At 39.8% G+C, this 18,333-nt stretch overlaps 1 protein-coding gene across 1 annotated transcript in view; it reads right to left on the bottom strand.

Moving 5' to 3' along the window:
• Nucleotides 1–18,333, bottom strand: part of cse1l (CSE1 chromosome segregation 1-like (yeast)) — a 267,035-nt gene that overhangs the window by 237,762 nt on the left and 10,940 nt on the right. The window contains exon 2 of the mRNA XM_051932995.1: nt 9,263–9,354. Coding sequence (XP_051788955.1) covers nt 9,263–9,347 — 85 coding nt within the window. The 5' untranslated portion in view covers nt 9,348–9,354. The remainder of the gene's footprint in view (nt 1–9,262; nt 9,355–18,333) is intronic.

The raw sequence follows: 18,333 nt of genomic DNA, 5'->3' as shown, positions 1-18,333 counted from the left end.
CTGGAGTTTGCCAAAATGTACTTGAGGAAGCCAAAATCCTTCTGGGTGAACGTCTTGTGGACAGATGAGACCAAGGTAGAGTTTTTTGGTAAAGCTCATCATTCTACTGTTTACAGAAAACGGAATGAGGCCTACGAAGAAAAAAACACAGTACCTACAGTCAAACATGGTGGAGGTTCTAAGATGTTTTGCTGTCTCTGGCACTGGATGCTTGACAGTGTGCAAGGCATCATGAAATCTGAAGACTACCAAAAGATATTGGGTTGCAATGCGGGGCCCAGTGTCAGAAAGCTGGGTCTATGTCAGAGGTCATGGGTGTTCCAGCAGGACAATGACCCCAAACATACCTCTAAAAGCACCCAGAAATAGTTGAAGACAAAGCGCTGGAGAGTTCTGAAGTGGCCAGCAATGAGTCCGGATCTAAATCCGACTGAACACTTATGGAGAGATCTCAAAATTGCTTTTGGGAGAAGGCGCCCTTCAAATCTGAGAGACCTTGAGCAGTTTGCAAAAGAAGAGTGGTTGGAAATTCCAGCTGAGAGGTGTAACAAGCTTGTTGATGGTTATAGGAAACGCTTGATTTCAGTTATTTTTTCGAAAGGGCGTGCAACCAAATACTAAGTAGAGGGTGCCAATAATTTTGTCCAGCCCGGTTTTTGAGTTTTGTGTGAAATGATATCAGATTTGGCTTTTTTTCTCTGTTTTTTTGTGTTGTTCCAATGCACATAAAGGAAATAAATGTGTATACGAAAACATTTTTAATTGCAACAATTTTCTGGGAGAAATGGTGCATTTTCAAGCAAAATTCCAGGGGTGCCGAAAATTTCGGCCATGACTGTAAGTATGCATGAATGATATTTTTTATACATACATACACACAGAGAACATTCATAATAAAAACGTTACGACCTGTTAAAAAAAAAAAAAAAAAAAAAAAAAGCACTGTGCTATATATTGCCTTTGATTCTTGTAAGCCTAAGCATTATCCTCTGATAAAGGCTCCTGGTAGGGGCTGAAAGCTCAGGAATAAAAATTACTATGATACGCGATTCATTTTTCTCCCTTTGTGGATCTCCAGCTGCTAACATACAAACACATACAGTGCATCTGGAAAGTATTCACAGCGCATCACTTTTTCCACATTATGTTACAGCCTTATTCCAAAATGGATTAAATTCATTTTTTTCCTCAGAATTCTACACACAACACCCCATAATGACAACGTGAAAAAAGTTTACTTGAGGTTTTTGCAAATTTATTAAAAATAAAATTGAGAAAGCACATGTACATAAGTATTCACAGCCTTTGCCGTGACTCTCGAAATTGAGCTCAGGTGCATCTTGTTTCCCCGATCATCCTTGAGATGTTTCTGCAGCTTAATTGGAGTCCACCTGTCGTAAATTCAGTTGACTGGACATGATTTGGAAAGGCACACACCTGTCTATACAAGGTCCCACAGTTGACAGTTCATGTCAGAGCACAAACCAAGCACGAAGTCAAAGGAACTATCTGTAGACCTCCAAGACAGGATTGTCTCGAGGCACATATCTGGGGAAGGTTACAGAAAAAATTCTGCAGCTTTGAAGGTCCCAATGAGCACAGTGGCCTCCATCATCCGTAAGTGGAAGAAGTTTGAAACCACCAGGACTCTTCCTAGAGCTGGCCGGTTATCTAAACTGAGCGATCGGGGGAGAAGGGCCTTAGTCAGGGAGGTGACCAAGATCCCAATGGTCACTCTGTCAGAGCTCCAGAGGTCCTCTGTGGAGAGAGGAGAACCTTCCAGAAGGACAACCATCTCTGCAGCAATCCACCAATCAAGCCTGTATGGTAGAGTGGCCAGACGGAAGCCACTCCTTAGTAAAAAGCACATGGCAGCCCGCCTGGAGTTTGCCAAAAGGCACCTGAAGGACTCTCAGACCATGAGAAAGAAAATTCTCTGGTCTGATGAGACAAAGATTGAACTCTTTGGTGTGAATGCCAGGCGTCACGTTTGGATGAAACCTGGCACCATCCCTACAGTGAAGCATGGTGGTGGCAGCATCACACTGTGGGGATGTTTTTCAGCGGCAGGAACTGGGAGACTAGTCAGAATAAAGGAAAAGATGACTGCAGCAATGTACAGAGACATCCTGGATAAAAACCTGCTCCAGAGCGCTCTTGACCTCAGACTGGGGCGACGGTTCATCTTTCAGCAGGACAACGACCCTAAGCACACAGACAAGATATCAAAGGAGTGGCTTCAGGACAACTCTGTGAATGTCCTTGAGTGGCCCAGCCAGAGCCCAGACTTGAATCCGATTGAACATCTCTGGAGAGATCTTAAAATGTCGGTGCACAGCCACTTCCCATCCAACCTGATGGAGCTTGAGAGGTGCTGCAAAGAGGAATGGACGAAACTGGCCAAGGATAGGTGTGCCAAGCTTGTGGCATCATATTCAAAAAGACTTGAGGCTGTAATTGCTGCCAAAGGTGCAGACACTAAGTATTGAGCAAAGGCTGTGAATACTTATGTAAATGTGATTTCTCAGTTTTTTTATTTTTAATAAATTTGCAAAAACCTCAAGTAAACTTTTTTCACGTTGTTATTATGGTGTGTTATGTGCAGAATTCTGAGGAAAAAAATGAATTTAATCCATTTTGGAATAAGGCTGTAACATAAAAAAAGGTGGAAAAAGTGATGCGCTGTGAATACTTTCTGGATGCACTCACTGTATATACACATATATATTATACATACACACACAGAATATACACACAGTTAGGTCCATAAATATTTGGACAGAGACAACATTTTTCTAATTTTGGTTCTGTACATTACCACAATGAATTTTAAATGAAACAACTCAGATGCACTTGAAGTGCAGACTTTCAGCTTTAATTCAGTGGGGTGAACAAAACAATTGCATAAAAATGTGAGGCAACTAAAGCATTTTTTTTTAATACAATCCCTTCATTTCAGGGGCTCATAAGTAATTGGACAATTGACTCAAAGGCTATTTCATGGGCAGGTGTGGGCACGTCAGTCGTTATGTCATTATCAATTAAGCAGATAAAAAGGCCTGGAGTTGATTTGAGGTGTGGTGCTTGCATGTGGAAGATTTTGCTGTGAACAGACAACATGTGGTCAAAGGAGCTCTCCATGCAGGTGAACGAAACCATCCTTAAGCTGCGAAAACAGAAAAAACCCATCCGAGAAATTGCTACAATATTACGAGTGGCAAAATCTACAGTTTGTTATATCCTGAGAAAGAAAGAAAGCAAGCACGCACTGGTGAACTCAGCAACGCAAAAAGACCTGGACGTCCACGGAAGTCAACAGTGGTGGATGATCGCAGAATCATTTCCATGGTGAAGAGAAACCCCTTCACAACAGCCAACCAAGTGAACAACACTCTCCAGGGGGAAGGCGTATCGATATCCAAAGTCTACCATAAAGAGAAGACTGCATGAAAGTAAATACAGAGGGTGCACTGCAAGGTGCAAGCCACTCATAAGCCTCAAGAATAGAAAGGCTAGATTGGACTTTGCTAAAGAACATCTAAAAAAGCCAGCACAGTTCTGGAAAAACAGTCTTTGGACAGATGAAACCAAGATCAACCTCTACCAGAATGATGGCAAGAAAAAAAGTATGAAGGCGTGGAACAGCTACATCATCTGTAAAACACGGTGAAGGCAGTGGGATGGCTTGGGCGTGCATGGCTGCCAGTGGCACTGGGACACTAGTGTTTATTGATGATGTGACACAGGACAGAAGCAGCCGAATGAATTCTGAGGTGTTCAGAGACATACTGTCTGCTCAAATCCAGCTAAATGCAGTCAAATTGATTGGGCGGTGTTTCATGATATAGACGGACAATGACCCAAAACATATAGCCAAAGCAACCCAGGAGTTTATTAAAGCAAAGAAATGGAAAATTCTTGAATGGCCAAGTCAGTCACGTGATTTTAACCCAATTGATCATGCATTTCACTTGTTGAAGACTAAACTTCAGACAGAAAGGCCCACAAACAAACAGCAAATGAAAGCCGCTGCAGTAAAGGCCTGGCAGAGCATTAAAAAGGAGGAAACCCAGCATCTGGTGATGTCCATGAGTTCAAGACTTCAGGCTGTCATTGTCAGCAAAGGGTTTTCAACCAAGTATTAGAAATGAACATTTTATTCCCAGTTATTTAATTTGTCCAATTACTTTTGAGTCCCTGAAATTAAGGGATTGTGTTCAAAAAATGCTTTAGTTGCCTCACATTTTTATGCAATCGTTTTGTTGACCCCACTGAATTAAAGCTGAAAGTCTGCACTTCAACTGCATCTGAGTTGTTTCATTTAAAATTCATTGTGGTAATGTACTGAACCAAAATTAGAAAAAACTTGTCTGTCCAAATATTTATGGACCTAACTGTGTGTTAATTTGGATAAATGAAAAGCAGCTGGCTGGAGATAATGTTAGCGAAGCAACAATTTGTAAAAAGGCTAAGCAGTTACTCAGTGATTTGTTAACAAAAACATCCAGTGCAAGTGCCGACAAGTGCGACTTTAAAGCGAGTAAATGGTGGTTTGATAATTTTCCCCGGCAAAGTGGAATTCATAGTGTTATAAGGCACAGGGAGGCTGCAAGTTCAAATGAAACAGCAGCAAAAGCATTTTGTTGAAAGTGGAGTTTGTTGAAAGTGAAGGCAACGTCTTGCATCAAGTGTTTAATTGCGACGAGACAGGGTTATTCTGGAAAAAAAATGCCCAGAAGAACCTACATCACCCAAGAGGAGAAGGCACTCCCCAGACACAAGCCTAAGAAAGACAGGTTTACACTTTTATTTTGCGTTAATGCAAGTGGTGACTTTAAGGTCAAGACACTTTTAGTCTACCACGCTGAAAATCCCCACATCTTTAAGCACAATAATGTGATAAAGTCTAAACTGCCTGTACAATGGAGGGCAAATAGCAAGGCATGGTTAACTCGGACCTTATTTATGGATTAGCTGACAGAAGTGTTTGCCCCAACTATCAAAAATTACCTTCAGGGAAAGGATCTTCCTCTTAGATGTCTTCTTTTAATGGATAATGCCCCTGCACATCCACCAGGTTTGGATGAAGACCTGGATAACAAGTATGACTTCATTAACATCAAATATCTTCCACCTAATACTACTCCATTACTGCAACTGATGGATCAGCAGGTAATTTCCAATTTCAAGAAGCTACATTGGTGTGAAAAACTATTTGCCCCCTTCCTGATTTCTTATTCTTTTGCATGTTTGTCACACAAAATGTTTCTGATCATCAAACACATTTAACCATTAGTCAAATATAACACAAGTAAACACAAAATGCAGTTTGTAAATGGTGGTTTTTATTATTTAGGGAGAAAAAAAAATCCAAACCTACATGGCCCTGTGTGAAAAAGTAATTGCCCCCTGAACCTAATAACTGGTTGGGCCACCCTTAGCAGCAATAACTGCAATCAAGTGTTTGCGATAACTTGCAATGAGTCTTTTACAGCGCTCTGGAGGAATTTTGGCCCACTCATCTTTGCAAAATTGTTGTAATTCAGCTTTATTTGAGGGTTTTCTAGCATGAACCGCCTTTTTAAGGTCATGCCATAGCATCTCAATTGGATTCAGGTCAGGACTTTGACTAGGCCACTCCAAAGTCTTCATTTTGTTTTTCTTCAGCCATTCAGAGGTAGATTTGCTGGTGTGTTTTGGGTCATTGTCCTGTTGCAGCACCCAAGATCGCTTCAGCTTGAGTTGACGAACAGATGGCCGGACATTCTCCTTCAGGATTTTTTGGTAGACAGTAGAATTCATGGTTCCATCTATCACAGCAAGCCTTCCAGGTCCTGAAGCAGCAAAACAACCCCAGACCATCACACTACCACCACCATATTTTACTGTTGGTATGATGTTCTTTTTCTGAAATGCTGTGTTCCTTTTACGCCAGATGTAACGGGACATTTGCCTTCCAAAAAGTTCAACTTTTGACTCATCAGTCCACAAGGTATTTTCCCAAAAGTCTTGGCAATCATTGAGATGTTTCTTAACAAAATTGAGACGAGCCCTAATGTTCTTTTTGCTTAACAGTGGTTTGCGTCTTGGAAATCTGCCATGCAGGCCGTTTTTGCCCAGTCTCTTTCTTATGGTGGAGTCGTGAACACTGACCTTAAATTGAGGCAAGTGAGGCCTGCAGTTCTTTAGACGTTGTCCTGGGGTCTTTTGTGACCTCTCGGATGAGTCGTCCCTGCGCTCTTGGGGTAATTTTGGTCGGTCGGCCACTCCTGGGAAGGTTCACCACTGTTCCATGTTTTTGCCATTTGTGGATAATGGCTCTCACTGTGGTTCGCTGGAGTCCCAAAGCTTTAGAAATGGCTTTATAACCTTTACCAGACTGATAGATCTCAATTACTTCTGTTCTCATTTGTTCCTGAATTTCTTTGGATCTTGGCATGATGTCTAGCTTTTGAGGTGCTTTTGGTCTACTTCTCTGTGTCAGGCAGCTCCTATTTAAGTGATTTCTTGATTGAAACTGGTGTGGCAGTAATCAGGCCTGGGGGTGGCTACGGAAATTGAACTCAGGTGTGATACACCACAGTTAGGTGATTTTTTAACAAGGGGGCAATTACTTTTTCACACAGGGCCATGTAGGTTTGGATTTTTTTTCTCCCTAAATAATAAAAACCATCATTTAAAAACTGCATTTTGTGTTTACTTGTGTTATATTTGACTAATGGTTAAATGTGTTTGATGATCAGAAACATTTTGTGTGACAAACATGCAAAAGAATAAGAAATCAGGAAGGGGGCAAATAGTTTTTCACACCACTGTATACACCAAGGCACTGTTTTCCAGGTATTTCCAGGTCACTAATGACACTGATTTGACCCTTTGAGTTTTTCTGGAAGGAGCACTTTAAACATCCTCCACTGCATCAACCTCATTGACAAAGCCAGGAGTGAGGTCCCCTCCAGCATATTGTAATCTGCCCGAAGAAAACTGGCCAAGTTCTGTCAGAGACTTCGAGGGATTTGAAGCAGAGAGCTCTGCCAAAGTAGTGAATGAAATCATGTCTATTGGCAAGAGTATGGGATTTGAGGTCAATGATGCCGACGTGAAGGAGTTGATAGAGGACCATCGAGATGAACTAACCACAGAAGAGCCGGTTGCCTTGCAGGAAGAACAAGTGAAAGCCTTACAGGAAGAGCATTTGTCAGAGGAAAAGGAGGTTAAGGGAGGAAATCACTAGTGCTCCGATAAAGGAAATTTGCAATAAGTGGAATGATATGCAGAAATTTATTGAGAAGCACGATCCTAACAAAGTTGTGGCTAATAGGGCAATTAGCATGATGAATGACAATGCAATATCGCATTTTAGAAAAATTCTGCAGCAAAGAAAAAACAAATCTTATTAGATCGCTTTCTTGTGTCCAAAAAAAAAAAAAAAAAAAAAAAAAAAAGACGCGACATGAAAAAAAACACCCAATCAGTGATACCAGATGTTTTTTATGGAGGGAGATTCCCCTTCAAAACAGTAGCTTCTTTCTCCTCTTCCTCCGCCATCCACCTATGCCACCAACTACAACAAACAAGGTAAATGCAGTGCCGTTTTACTTAATTTAGTTTATTTGTACTAATGATATACACATTTTTTTCTATATTTTTCACCACAGAAAAACCCTTAAAAAAAAAAAAAAATTACAAAAATTCTGAGGCTGGAACAGATTAATTGAATTTACATTAATTTCAATGGGAAAAATTGCTTTGGTTCGCGGAAAGTAGGGCTGCACGATAACAGAAAAAATGATTATCACGATTATTTTGCTCAAAATTTTTATCACGATTAATAATGACGATTATTCCTTTGGTAAATGAAGTCTGTGACCAAAGCAGTGTAGCCTCGGCCAGTTATTCACAGATGCTGCCCTAATCATATTAGCTGCGTTGTCCGTTGTGATGCACACAAGTCTTTCTTCCACCAAGCCCCAAGCGGACATTGCTTCTTTGAGGCCCACTGCAATAAACTCTGCTGTATGGTCTTGTGGGAAAAACGAAGTTTGCAAAAGCTTGCTTTTCATCTCAAACTCGCTGTCAATAAAATGAACTGTCAAGCTCAAATACGGTTCCGCAGTTCTGCTTGACCATAAGTCGGTCGTGGCAGCAAAATATTCAAGGCTGAGCCTGAGAATTTCTCTTTCTATTTCTTTTCGGCATTTCGCATACAGCGAGGGCAGCGCAACATTGGAAAAATGGTTGCGTGAGGGAATGCTACATCTTTTATCAAGTGTTGCGATCATTTTTTTAAACCCCTCACTGCTCACGGTGGTTATTGGACACATATCCTTGGCTATATGGTACGTGATCGCCTCTGTTATTTCCTGGTGTCTTTGCGAGCTAGGCAGATATGGTATTGCGTTGAACAATGTCCCTGATATTGTTGTCTGTGTTGTGGATGGCTGGTAATTTTTTGTTGTTGCTGTTTGTGCCTTCAGTCGTTGAAATACTTGATAGTGTACTTTGTGGTGGCTTTTAAGGTGGTTGATGAGGTTTGATGTGTTACCTTGGGACGTTTGGACGGAACAGGAGCAAAGTTTGCACAAGACTCGTACCTGATCAACATCACATTCCTCGAAATCGAAATAGTTCCAGACAACTGAGTATGACCCCTTTTTAGGAACTAACAATCGCACTTCTGCACCTTCCTCACGTTGCTCCGCCATCATATGTTTATTCTGACTGACTGTTATTGCTGCTATTGACTTCTACTGCTTCAGAAAGCGCTTGCAATCTAGACGCAGTAACGTCATAGTGACGCAGTCCAATCCGTAAACTCAGCCCATAAAAAACAGTTTGGTCTTTATACTGTAAAATCGCGACGATATTTATTAACTGATCGTGGGTCATAAATATTGTTATCATGAGAAAAAAAAGATTAATCGTGCAGCCCTAGCAGAAAGGATTAAGTTCGTTAACCCGAGGTCCCACTCTGTGTGTGTGTGTGTGTATTATATTATATATATATATATATATATATATATATATATACACATATACACACATACATACATATACATACATACATACATACATACACCCTCTAGAATCATTAAGCCAAGTCTGAATATATTCCGATACCTACTTAATACTACAGTGTTCCAATTATATAAATATGCCCAATTTAACAGATTTAGACATGCCAAATGTCAGCACTGTCGGTAAATACACATTCAGTATAATAAAAAGGAGGACAAAAGGTTTGGTATGACTAGGTAAATACCTGGACGTCTAACAGCAGGATCAGGATCCAATGTCTTTCTCAGATATTCAGTGAGAGTTTGTAAATTCGCATCATTCAAATCCATGTTTAGCCTGCACCCAACAAAAGACAAGCATTAATAATTGTTAGCATCAAATATTTTTCATAACAGACCACTTAAGTACAGATTGCCACTTTCAAACAACCACTTACTATAGGGTGGTACAGATCTAATTATGCAACTTTTAAATGCAATGCAGGAAAACAATGTTAAGACAAAATTGTTTATTACAAGATATTTCGATCAAATGCAGGGCAGGTGCTGCCATCTATCGGCAACATAAATAAATTTGTGAATTCGATGTAATAAACTTATGTTATAGCATAATGAAAATTGCATAATTACATCTGGACCACCCTGTATTTAACGATCAGCATTAAATGTAGTCCTAAGCAATTGTTTACCTAACTTGATGTTAGTGTTATTTACCCAAATCATAAATATCATGTAGCAAGTTTATTATTAACAAAAAAAAAAAATACCTAAAACTAAAAAAATGCAGTTAAATAAAAAAGCTAAAACCTGAAATTTAACCCATATAGGTGAAAACTGAAAGTTGGAAACAGAGCTTCATTTTTTTTTTTTTTTTTTTTTTTTAAATAATCAATTGCCAGTAACATACTAATAAATCAATGTTCTATCTGGAGTGCGCACAATATTTTCCAGTACCACGCAAAGATGCAAGTCAAAATATACCCATTCAGTAATTATTACAACTTGCCATGGAAAGCTGGCAGAAAAATTCTTTAAAACATTAAAAGTGGCCTAATTAGTTTAGCTCACCAACACTTAAAACTAGAATTACCAAAGCCCACCTGATATCTCTTCACACCTCTCCGTCAGTGTTTTTCTGTTGTAAATGTGTCAAGCACAAGCAGCCTGCTATCCCATCCCCCCACCAACGCAGAAAGTTCTCCCAGCTCAAGTCTGTTTACCTGCGTGTGAGTTGCCTAGAGTTGTATAGTGTAAAATAATTATCGTTATTTGGAATATATGCATTTCATGTGTATTCTGAGTCTACAAAAATCTATGTAAACACCGTTAAAACAAACATCTTTCATGTTTAAGTAATAATTATTATTAATTGACAAAATGTAGACATGAAGTGTATAATGTGTGAAGCCTGAAGTACAAATATCAAATAAAACATTTTTCACAAAAGGTACAAGTATAACAAAACAAGTGCACTTTTATTCAAGAATACAACTGCAGGAAAAGAACTCTCATTAGGGTAGGACATTGACATGCCTTTAATACAACCGCTTTGGTTGCGCAGCAGTAAGAACTGCTGACTGGTAATCAAAAAGACGCCGGTTTGATCCTGGATGCCTCTGTATTTAGAAGAGAGCTCCTCTTATTCTTTCAATTACAGAATAAAAACACACATTTAACTTTGAGACGAGTCTGTAACAGCCAGTGTGAATTTATGGTACTTGTGAAGGTTAGCTTTTTTTTTTTTTTTTTTTAAATTCTGCAAGTCACGTTCACGCACCCCCCCGATTTGACACTGCCGTTTTCACATAAAGATGTGCTATAACAGAGGTGATCTATGATGATGAGGGTTCTACATTGGAGAAAGAACAGAAGCCCTCCAAACAAGAAACGTTCACTCACACATAAGAACAACTCAGCTGCAGCAGGTGTAAAGGCGAAAGATGACACCACTTGGATGCAGCAACAGGCCAGGCATCATCCTGCCAGTCAATGTGCCACACGCGTTTCCGTCATAGAAAAAGCAGCGCTTACAAAGCTCACCAAGGTAACATGCAAAGTCCTGTTTTTGACTGTTTTCTGATGGTCTTTATATGAAAAACATTTACATGTTACTTATATAAAAGCCAGATCAAATGTTATTTACCTAGATTTATTTACTTATCTTCCTACGGTGTAAAGTCACAAGTGGACTGCAGAGCTTCCCGTGTTTGATCGACACGGGCATGCTCACAAAATACATGTGTAATGCCATGAAAAGTGTATGCGGAGACTTCAGTATGCGAGCAATGGTATGGGAATGCAGTCAGACTTCTTATTTGGGCACATATGCGACTCAAACCACCTACAACTGAACAGCAGCAAAACCAAAGAGCTGGTGGTGGATTTTAGGAGGCCCAGGTCCCTTACGGACCCCGTGATTATCAGAGGTGACTGCGTGCAGACCTATAAATACCTGGGAGTGCAGCTGGATGATAAACTGGACTGGACTGCCAATACTGATGCTCTGTGCAAGAGAACAAAACCGACTATACTTTCTTAAAACATCTGCAGCATCTTATTGCAGATGGTGAAAGACACCAGCCTTCTATCAGATGGTTGTGGCGAGCGCCCTCTTCTACACGGTGGTGGGCTGGGGAGGCAGCATAAAGAAGAGGGACGCCTCACGCCTGGACAAACTGGTGAGGAAGGCAGGCTTGAGGCACGAGGTTAGACAGTTTGACATCTGTGGCGGAGCAACAGGCGATAAGCAGGTTCCTGTCAATCATGGAGAATCCACTGAATAGTATCATTTCCAGACAGAGGAGCAGCTTCAGCAACAGACTGCTGTCACTGTCCTGCTCCACTGACAGACCGAGGAGATCGTTCTTCCTCCACACTATGCGACTCTTCAATTCCACGGGGGGTAAACGTTAACATTATACAATGTTATTGACTGTTATACCTGCCTCGCACTCTCCACCTTGCATTTTTTTTTTTTTTTTTTTTTTTTAACTTGCACTGCATGTTTATCACTAATTAATATTGTTTTATCAGTATGCTGCTGCTGGAGTATGTGAATCTCCCCTTGGGCATTAATAAAGTATCTATATATCCATCATACACCATCCAGATCTAAACACTAGCGTGGAGAGTCGCACATGTACTGAAGAGTCTATAGCTGCAGGCGGAAACTGCTGTCGCACTTTTGTCGTCACTGTACTTTGTGAGCATGCCTTTGTCGATCAAACACAGGAAGCTCAGCAGTCTACATTTGACTTTATGCTATAGGAAGTAAATAAATCAAGGTAACCAACATTCGATCTTGCTTTTATATAAGTAACATATACTGGTAAATGTTTCTTGTATGTAAAGGCCATCACAAAACAATCAAAAACAGGACTCTGCACAATACCTTGGCGAGGTTTGTAAGCGCTGTTTTTTCTATGAAGGATACGCATGTGGCACATTGACTGGCAAATGGTGCCATCTTTCGACTTTACACCTGCATTTTTCTTATGTGTGAGTGGACGTTTCTTGTGGGGAGGGCTTCTGTTCTCTTTCTCCAATGTAGAAACCTCATCATCATAGATCACCTCTGTTATAGCACATATTTATGTGAAAACAGCAGTGTCAGATCAGGGGTAGCGTGAATGTGACTTGCAGAATTAAAAAAAAAAAAAAAAAAAGTCTAACGTCCTGTAAACAGGGAGTAGCAAGACAGACTACCAGAGAAAAGACCGAACCGTTAGCGTTTACATTAAAGAAAGTGGAATAATAAACTGAGAAAGAAAAATTTCAGTAGTCATCCTGTTCAATTATACAAAGAGCAAGAAAAGCTATTTCAATTAATTCAGGCCTGGATTTTGACATTTTCATTTAAATGGACACTGCTGGTATGAGTTCTTATGATGAGCAAGCATGTGTTTAGAATAGCAGCTTTAATTTTCAATTAGAAAAAGATTAAGAATTTGATATTTGCTGCTTAGCAAACAATAGGTTAGTGTTGCCACTTATGCAAGACATTGTTGGTATTAGCTGCAATAAACCCAAGTTTCACGTGAATGCAATAATGGCATTTTTATTAGTGATGCATGAGAATATCGAAATATCTGTATGAGCAGACTATGGGTTAAAATAATTTTATCCGCATTGGACCGATTAGATTTGACAAATAATTCAAACTGATATTTGAGGATGCATTCACTGTGTTCTGGAAGAGCAAAATGATTAGGCGACACTGAACTACCGTGTTTCGCCGAAAGTAAGACCTAGCAGTATTTTCTGATGTAACACTAATATAAGCCCTCCCCCGAAAATAAGACCTACCGCTAATCCGACGTCTTTGCATCTGTCATGAGAGCTTCCGTATTTAGCCTAGAAGCTGCCCTGGTTACAAGGTAAGGCGCTTTTACAAGTAGTTAAAAGAGTAAACGTTGTCTTTTGTCCAGCATAACATCAGATAAATATGGTGTACTCAAGCTGTTATAAGAAAATGGTTAATGTATCCACGTGTTTTGCAAGGTGCCCAAAGAGGCCTGCTACTCTGGGATTCTGCTAGCACTCACCAAGCTAAAGACATGAAGAACTTCCTTAAAGAGAGAAGAATAGATCAGATAATGATTCCTGCAGGAATGACAGCCTATATCCAGACACTTGACATTGCAATAAACAAGCCATTCAAGGTCCATTTGCGAATAGAAGTCAATGATTACATTGAAAACAGAATGGATAGAAATCAGCGGGGGAACTTTGTGAAGCCTAAGCTGCAAGAGGTGGTGACTTGGGTGAAGAATTCATGGGATAAAATCACTGAAAGCTGTGTTGCCAATGCACTACGAGCAGGTTACCTGGACAAGAAGTGTTCATTTAAGGAGAGCAGTATTGCTGCACATGAGAGATTGGGGCCATTAATTCTAAAGGAAATAGTCAAAAGAAACCCAGGAAGTAATTGCGGTTCAGATATGGAGAGTTATGATGATATTCTAGAAGAAGATGACATGATTGTATTTGAATAAATGTATAAGCAGTTAACATACTGTACAGTAGTTTGTATAACATGAATACATGTTGATTGTTAAACCAGAGTTAACATAGGAGGGGGTGCCCAAGGGAGTCCATGATACCGGTAGCACTGCGCTGGCCGGGGCTTTTGGGATGCACGTTTTTCCTGCTGCGGTGGATGAGTGTGGAACAGCTTTCAACCTCGTTTTTTGCTTCTTCTCGTTTTTTGTGGTCGGTGTGTGGCTGTGGGCTTTTGTTTCCTGCTGGGGAGGGGTGCTGCATTTCACCTTTTTTTAGGCGAGAAAAATCTTCTCATTTGGGAAGGGGTGAGGTGCGGCGTTTTTCCCTGGCGGGAGGCGGGGGTTCACGGCCGCAGGGATCGAGAATGGCAGGAGAGGGGGTTGAAACTTGGGGCACTACCTTGGATTAAGTTGTTCTGTGTTTGCCTGCTGTGGCTGGGGGAGGTGTGTGCTCCGGGGGCTCCATCCAGCGCGGCGCGATTGCGGATTCTTTTGGATACCCCCTCGTACAGTAGTTTGTAGAACATGAATACCGTACATGTTGATTTGATTGTTGAACAGGAGTTAACGTACCAGTAGTTTGTACCGTATAATTGTTGAACAGGAATAAATGTACTTTACTTTTTTGAACTTCAATAAAAATAAGACCTACCCGAAAATAAGCCCTAGTGCATTTTTTTGACCTAAAAATAATATAAGACTCTCTTATTTTCGGGGAAACACGGTACGGTGGAAGTTTTCCTAAGTAAGCGAGAGTGACATAAAACATGCCATTTGAAAATTGTTCAACTAATGTCTTGCACGGAGGGACCAAAGTGTGAAATTTCAATACTATCAACTTAATTTCACACATGAAGACATGCCATTAGTGATGCTCCAATGGTTCAGCTGTCGATCTAAATTGGCTGACTTTCACTAAAAAAAGATTTGATCGGTGATCAGTTAAACAACCGATCTCAAAAACCAATCTTTTCAGCCCTTGCTTTATCAAGCTTTATGGTAATTTAGTTGCAATGTATTGTGGTAAACTTCCTGCAGTATAACCAAAAGTGCAGCAAGTCGAGGCTTGTTTTATCAGAGAGCTAAGCCTTTACATTAAAAAAAGGGGAGTAATAAACTGAGAAATGGTAATCTGAGAAGTTGTCCTGTGCAATCTGACAACCAACAAGAAAAGCTACTTGAATTAAGACCTTTTTAATTTTGTTCTTTACCTAAATTGGACATTGTTTCAGCTTGGACAGGGAGCTTGTTTAAGTGCAGCCACTTACATTTTTAATTGGAAAAAGGCATTCGAAACTAGTGCTTAGTAAACGATAGGCATGTTAGCTTAGCAGCAAAATGCATCTTCTACTCATAAACCTCTTAAGCATATAAGTCTTGTGTCTGCTTGATAAACAACTTATGAACATTTAACACAATTGCAGATTTTTTTTAAAAAGATTTGTACTGTGTTCATTTGTTGCTGTGTGCCATACAGCGTAAGTTTTGGTAAGAAACAAGTACTATGTACATAATTAAAATGGTAATCCGCATTTATAATTACACCTCAAGAATTATGTCTAGCTGATACACCGATGGGAAAAAAAAACACCAACCACACCTTTACAGATATAGTAAATGTATATTGTAACAGCAAAAAACTTGTAGTGCAATTAATGATTAAAAAATTAAAGCCTATAACTACATGTATATTTACATTTAAGAAGTGTTTAATTGCCAATATCAATTAAATGATTGGGTGAGAGATTATACTAGCCGACGCCTGCCATAGCATACGGCGGTGTAAGAATAGGAACGGAAAACGGTGAGAAAAGAACTCAGAAATCAAGAAGAAATAAATACTTCTTGAAAGACTCAGTGTGCATGTAGAATTTCCGGCCAAGCAGGATTACATGTGAAAGTGATAAATAAATCAAGCTTTCCGAATTTATGTACTATGGCCATGGCATACTGATAGTTTTGTTGCATGTATCTTGGACTTCCTGGAAATGTGGACGGTAATATGATCATTTTGCCTACACGTACATTATTTTCAGCGTTTGCTTGCAGTGCGTCTTAAAGTCCTTTGTATTGTTCCACGTGCAGATCTTGTTGATGTAATCAGAGATAGTCGAGCCGCGCACCCTCTGTTTTAACATACGTATCTACGACATACTGTTGGAATAGTTTGCTGCTGGAGTGCAAAATATTAAATGTATTCATCATTGCTAATCTGTACGCGTAAAATTGGCATTGAGTAAGCCTTATTCGCTTGGTGGTTCTTTTATCGGGAACACGTTGTAAATCTTTGTGCCAGCCAATTCCGTAAGGGAATAAAAGTGGGTAAACCACAGGATCGCAATTCATATCGAGAGTGTGGAAATCTGTTTACAGGAGTTGCCTATGGGATAGATGCAAATGTCCCTTTCGGCAAGCGGTTCTACGCCTTTTCCGACGAAAATCGCTGCAACATCGGTGTGACATGGCGAAGCATTGTATCGTCATAAATCCTACCTGGGGTTTTCCTTGAAAACCATTCATACAGATGCTGTTGGATTGAACTGAGCGATTTCATGCATGTGTTTGTATGATTTAGCAAAGGGGTTGATGGTTCCAAGTATGGAATCTAGCTGGAGAAGTAAATTTTCGCTGCACACAGAGTTTGCTTTATTTTGTAAGCGCACTTCAGTAGCTTGCACTGTGTCAAAAACATACAACTGTCCATATCCTGGAGAGATAGAAGTGTTAGCGTATAGTGGAGAGATTTGGTGATAAATTTGTCTGTACATTTTAAAACAGTATGGTCCGTGGCCAGGAGGATGAGTTATCTGTGCACCCATGGAAGCAAACGCTAGAGAAGAGTTGTATTCTCAAATGTGTTCACGATAATTTTTAGCTTCTGATGTTTGCTGTGTAAGAAGCTGTTGTAAAGACACAGGTGGCTCCTGCAAAGGTGGTAAAGCAACTTTATCATTGTGGGAGCACCTCGAGTACTTGTTGGATGTATTATGCTCAGCAGGCCAGTATAGTGCATGACATAGAAGAGGACGAATAGGAATTGAGAAATGCCATGTCGGCTGTGTGTGGGCGGGACCTGTTTTGAAGTGGAAGCAGGACGAACCAGAAGAGAAATAAATAAAATATTCTATATAAATTAATTTTTTTTTTTAATTAAACTTTGTTTCAGATAGGTACATTATAGAAAACAGCAATATGACAGCTTGCAATTATAGGAAGCATTTTACTTTCTTTCATGCCAGGTTTTATTGATAAATATTTTTGAACATACAGAATTTTATTAGTTAAATATACAGTTACGATATCTGTATGTTTAACAGAAAATGGCTGATTATCCAGAGCAATAAATTCCATCACCTTTGCAGTAATTGACCATCACGGTTATCTTTTAAGGAAATAATAATAATAATACAGTACATTTTATTTATACAAGGCGCCTTTCAGAGAACTCAAGGACACCGAATAAACAAATAAATAAATAAATAAAAGACAATTATAAAACAACTTAAAACATCAGAAAATCTAAAAATTAAAACCAAACAAAACCACTGTAAATCGGAAGGAAAAAGAAAAGGCCATTTTAAAAACAGATGCGTTTTAAGTTTGCATTTGAAAAATGAATATGATTTGATGTTTCAGAGCTCCGCAGGTAATGAATTCCAGAGCTTGGGAGCAGAACGGCTGAAAGCTCTGCTCCCCATGGTGGTTAGACGGGCGGGAGGAACGGTCAGATGGGTGGAGGAAGAGGATCTAAGGTTACGGGATGGAACGGCAACATGAAGAAGGTCAGACAGATATGGAAGGGCGAGGTTATGAATGGCCTTAAATGTTAATAGCAGAATCTTAAAATCAGTTTGAAACTTGATCAGGAGCCAATGAAGCTGCTGCAAGACCGGAGTAATATGGTGAATAGACGGTGTTCGAGTGATGATACGTGCTGCAGAATTCTGGACTAAAACTTATGAAGAGATTTATTAGGGATACCAAAAGAGGAGTGAATTGCTGTAGTCCATCCAAGAAGTGACAAGACTATGAACAAGAATGGCAGTGATATGAGGAGTGAGGGAGGGGCGAATACGAATAATACTACATAGGTGGAAGTAAGCAGACCGGGTGATGTTATTAATGTGAGTTTGGAAAGACAGTACTGTCGAGGATGACACCCAGACACTTGACCCGAGATGATAGGGAAACAACAGAGTTATCAATAATAAGAGAAAGATTATTGGTTTTGGATAATGATGATTTTGAACCAATGAGGAGAACCTCGTTTTTGTCACTGTTTAATTTAAGAAAATTCGAAGAAAACCAGGATTTAA

The sequence above is a fragment of the Erpetoichthys calabaricus genome, chromosome 10, assembly GCF_900747795.2.
Source record: "Erpetoichthys calabaricus chromosome 10, fErpCal1.3, whole genome shotgun sequence".
Classification (NCBI taxonomy): Eukaryota; Metazoa; Chordata; class Cladistia; order Polypteriformes; family Polypteridae; genus Erpetoichthys; species Erpetoichthys calabaricus.
Note: the sequence above shows the minus strand (reverse complement) of the source record. Positions and strands in the feature narration are given on the sequence as shown.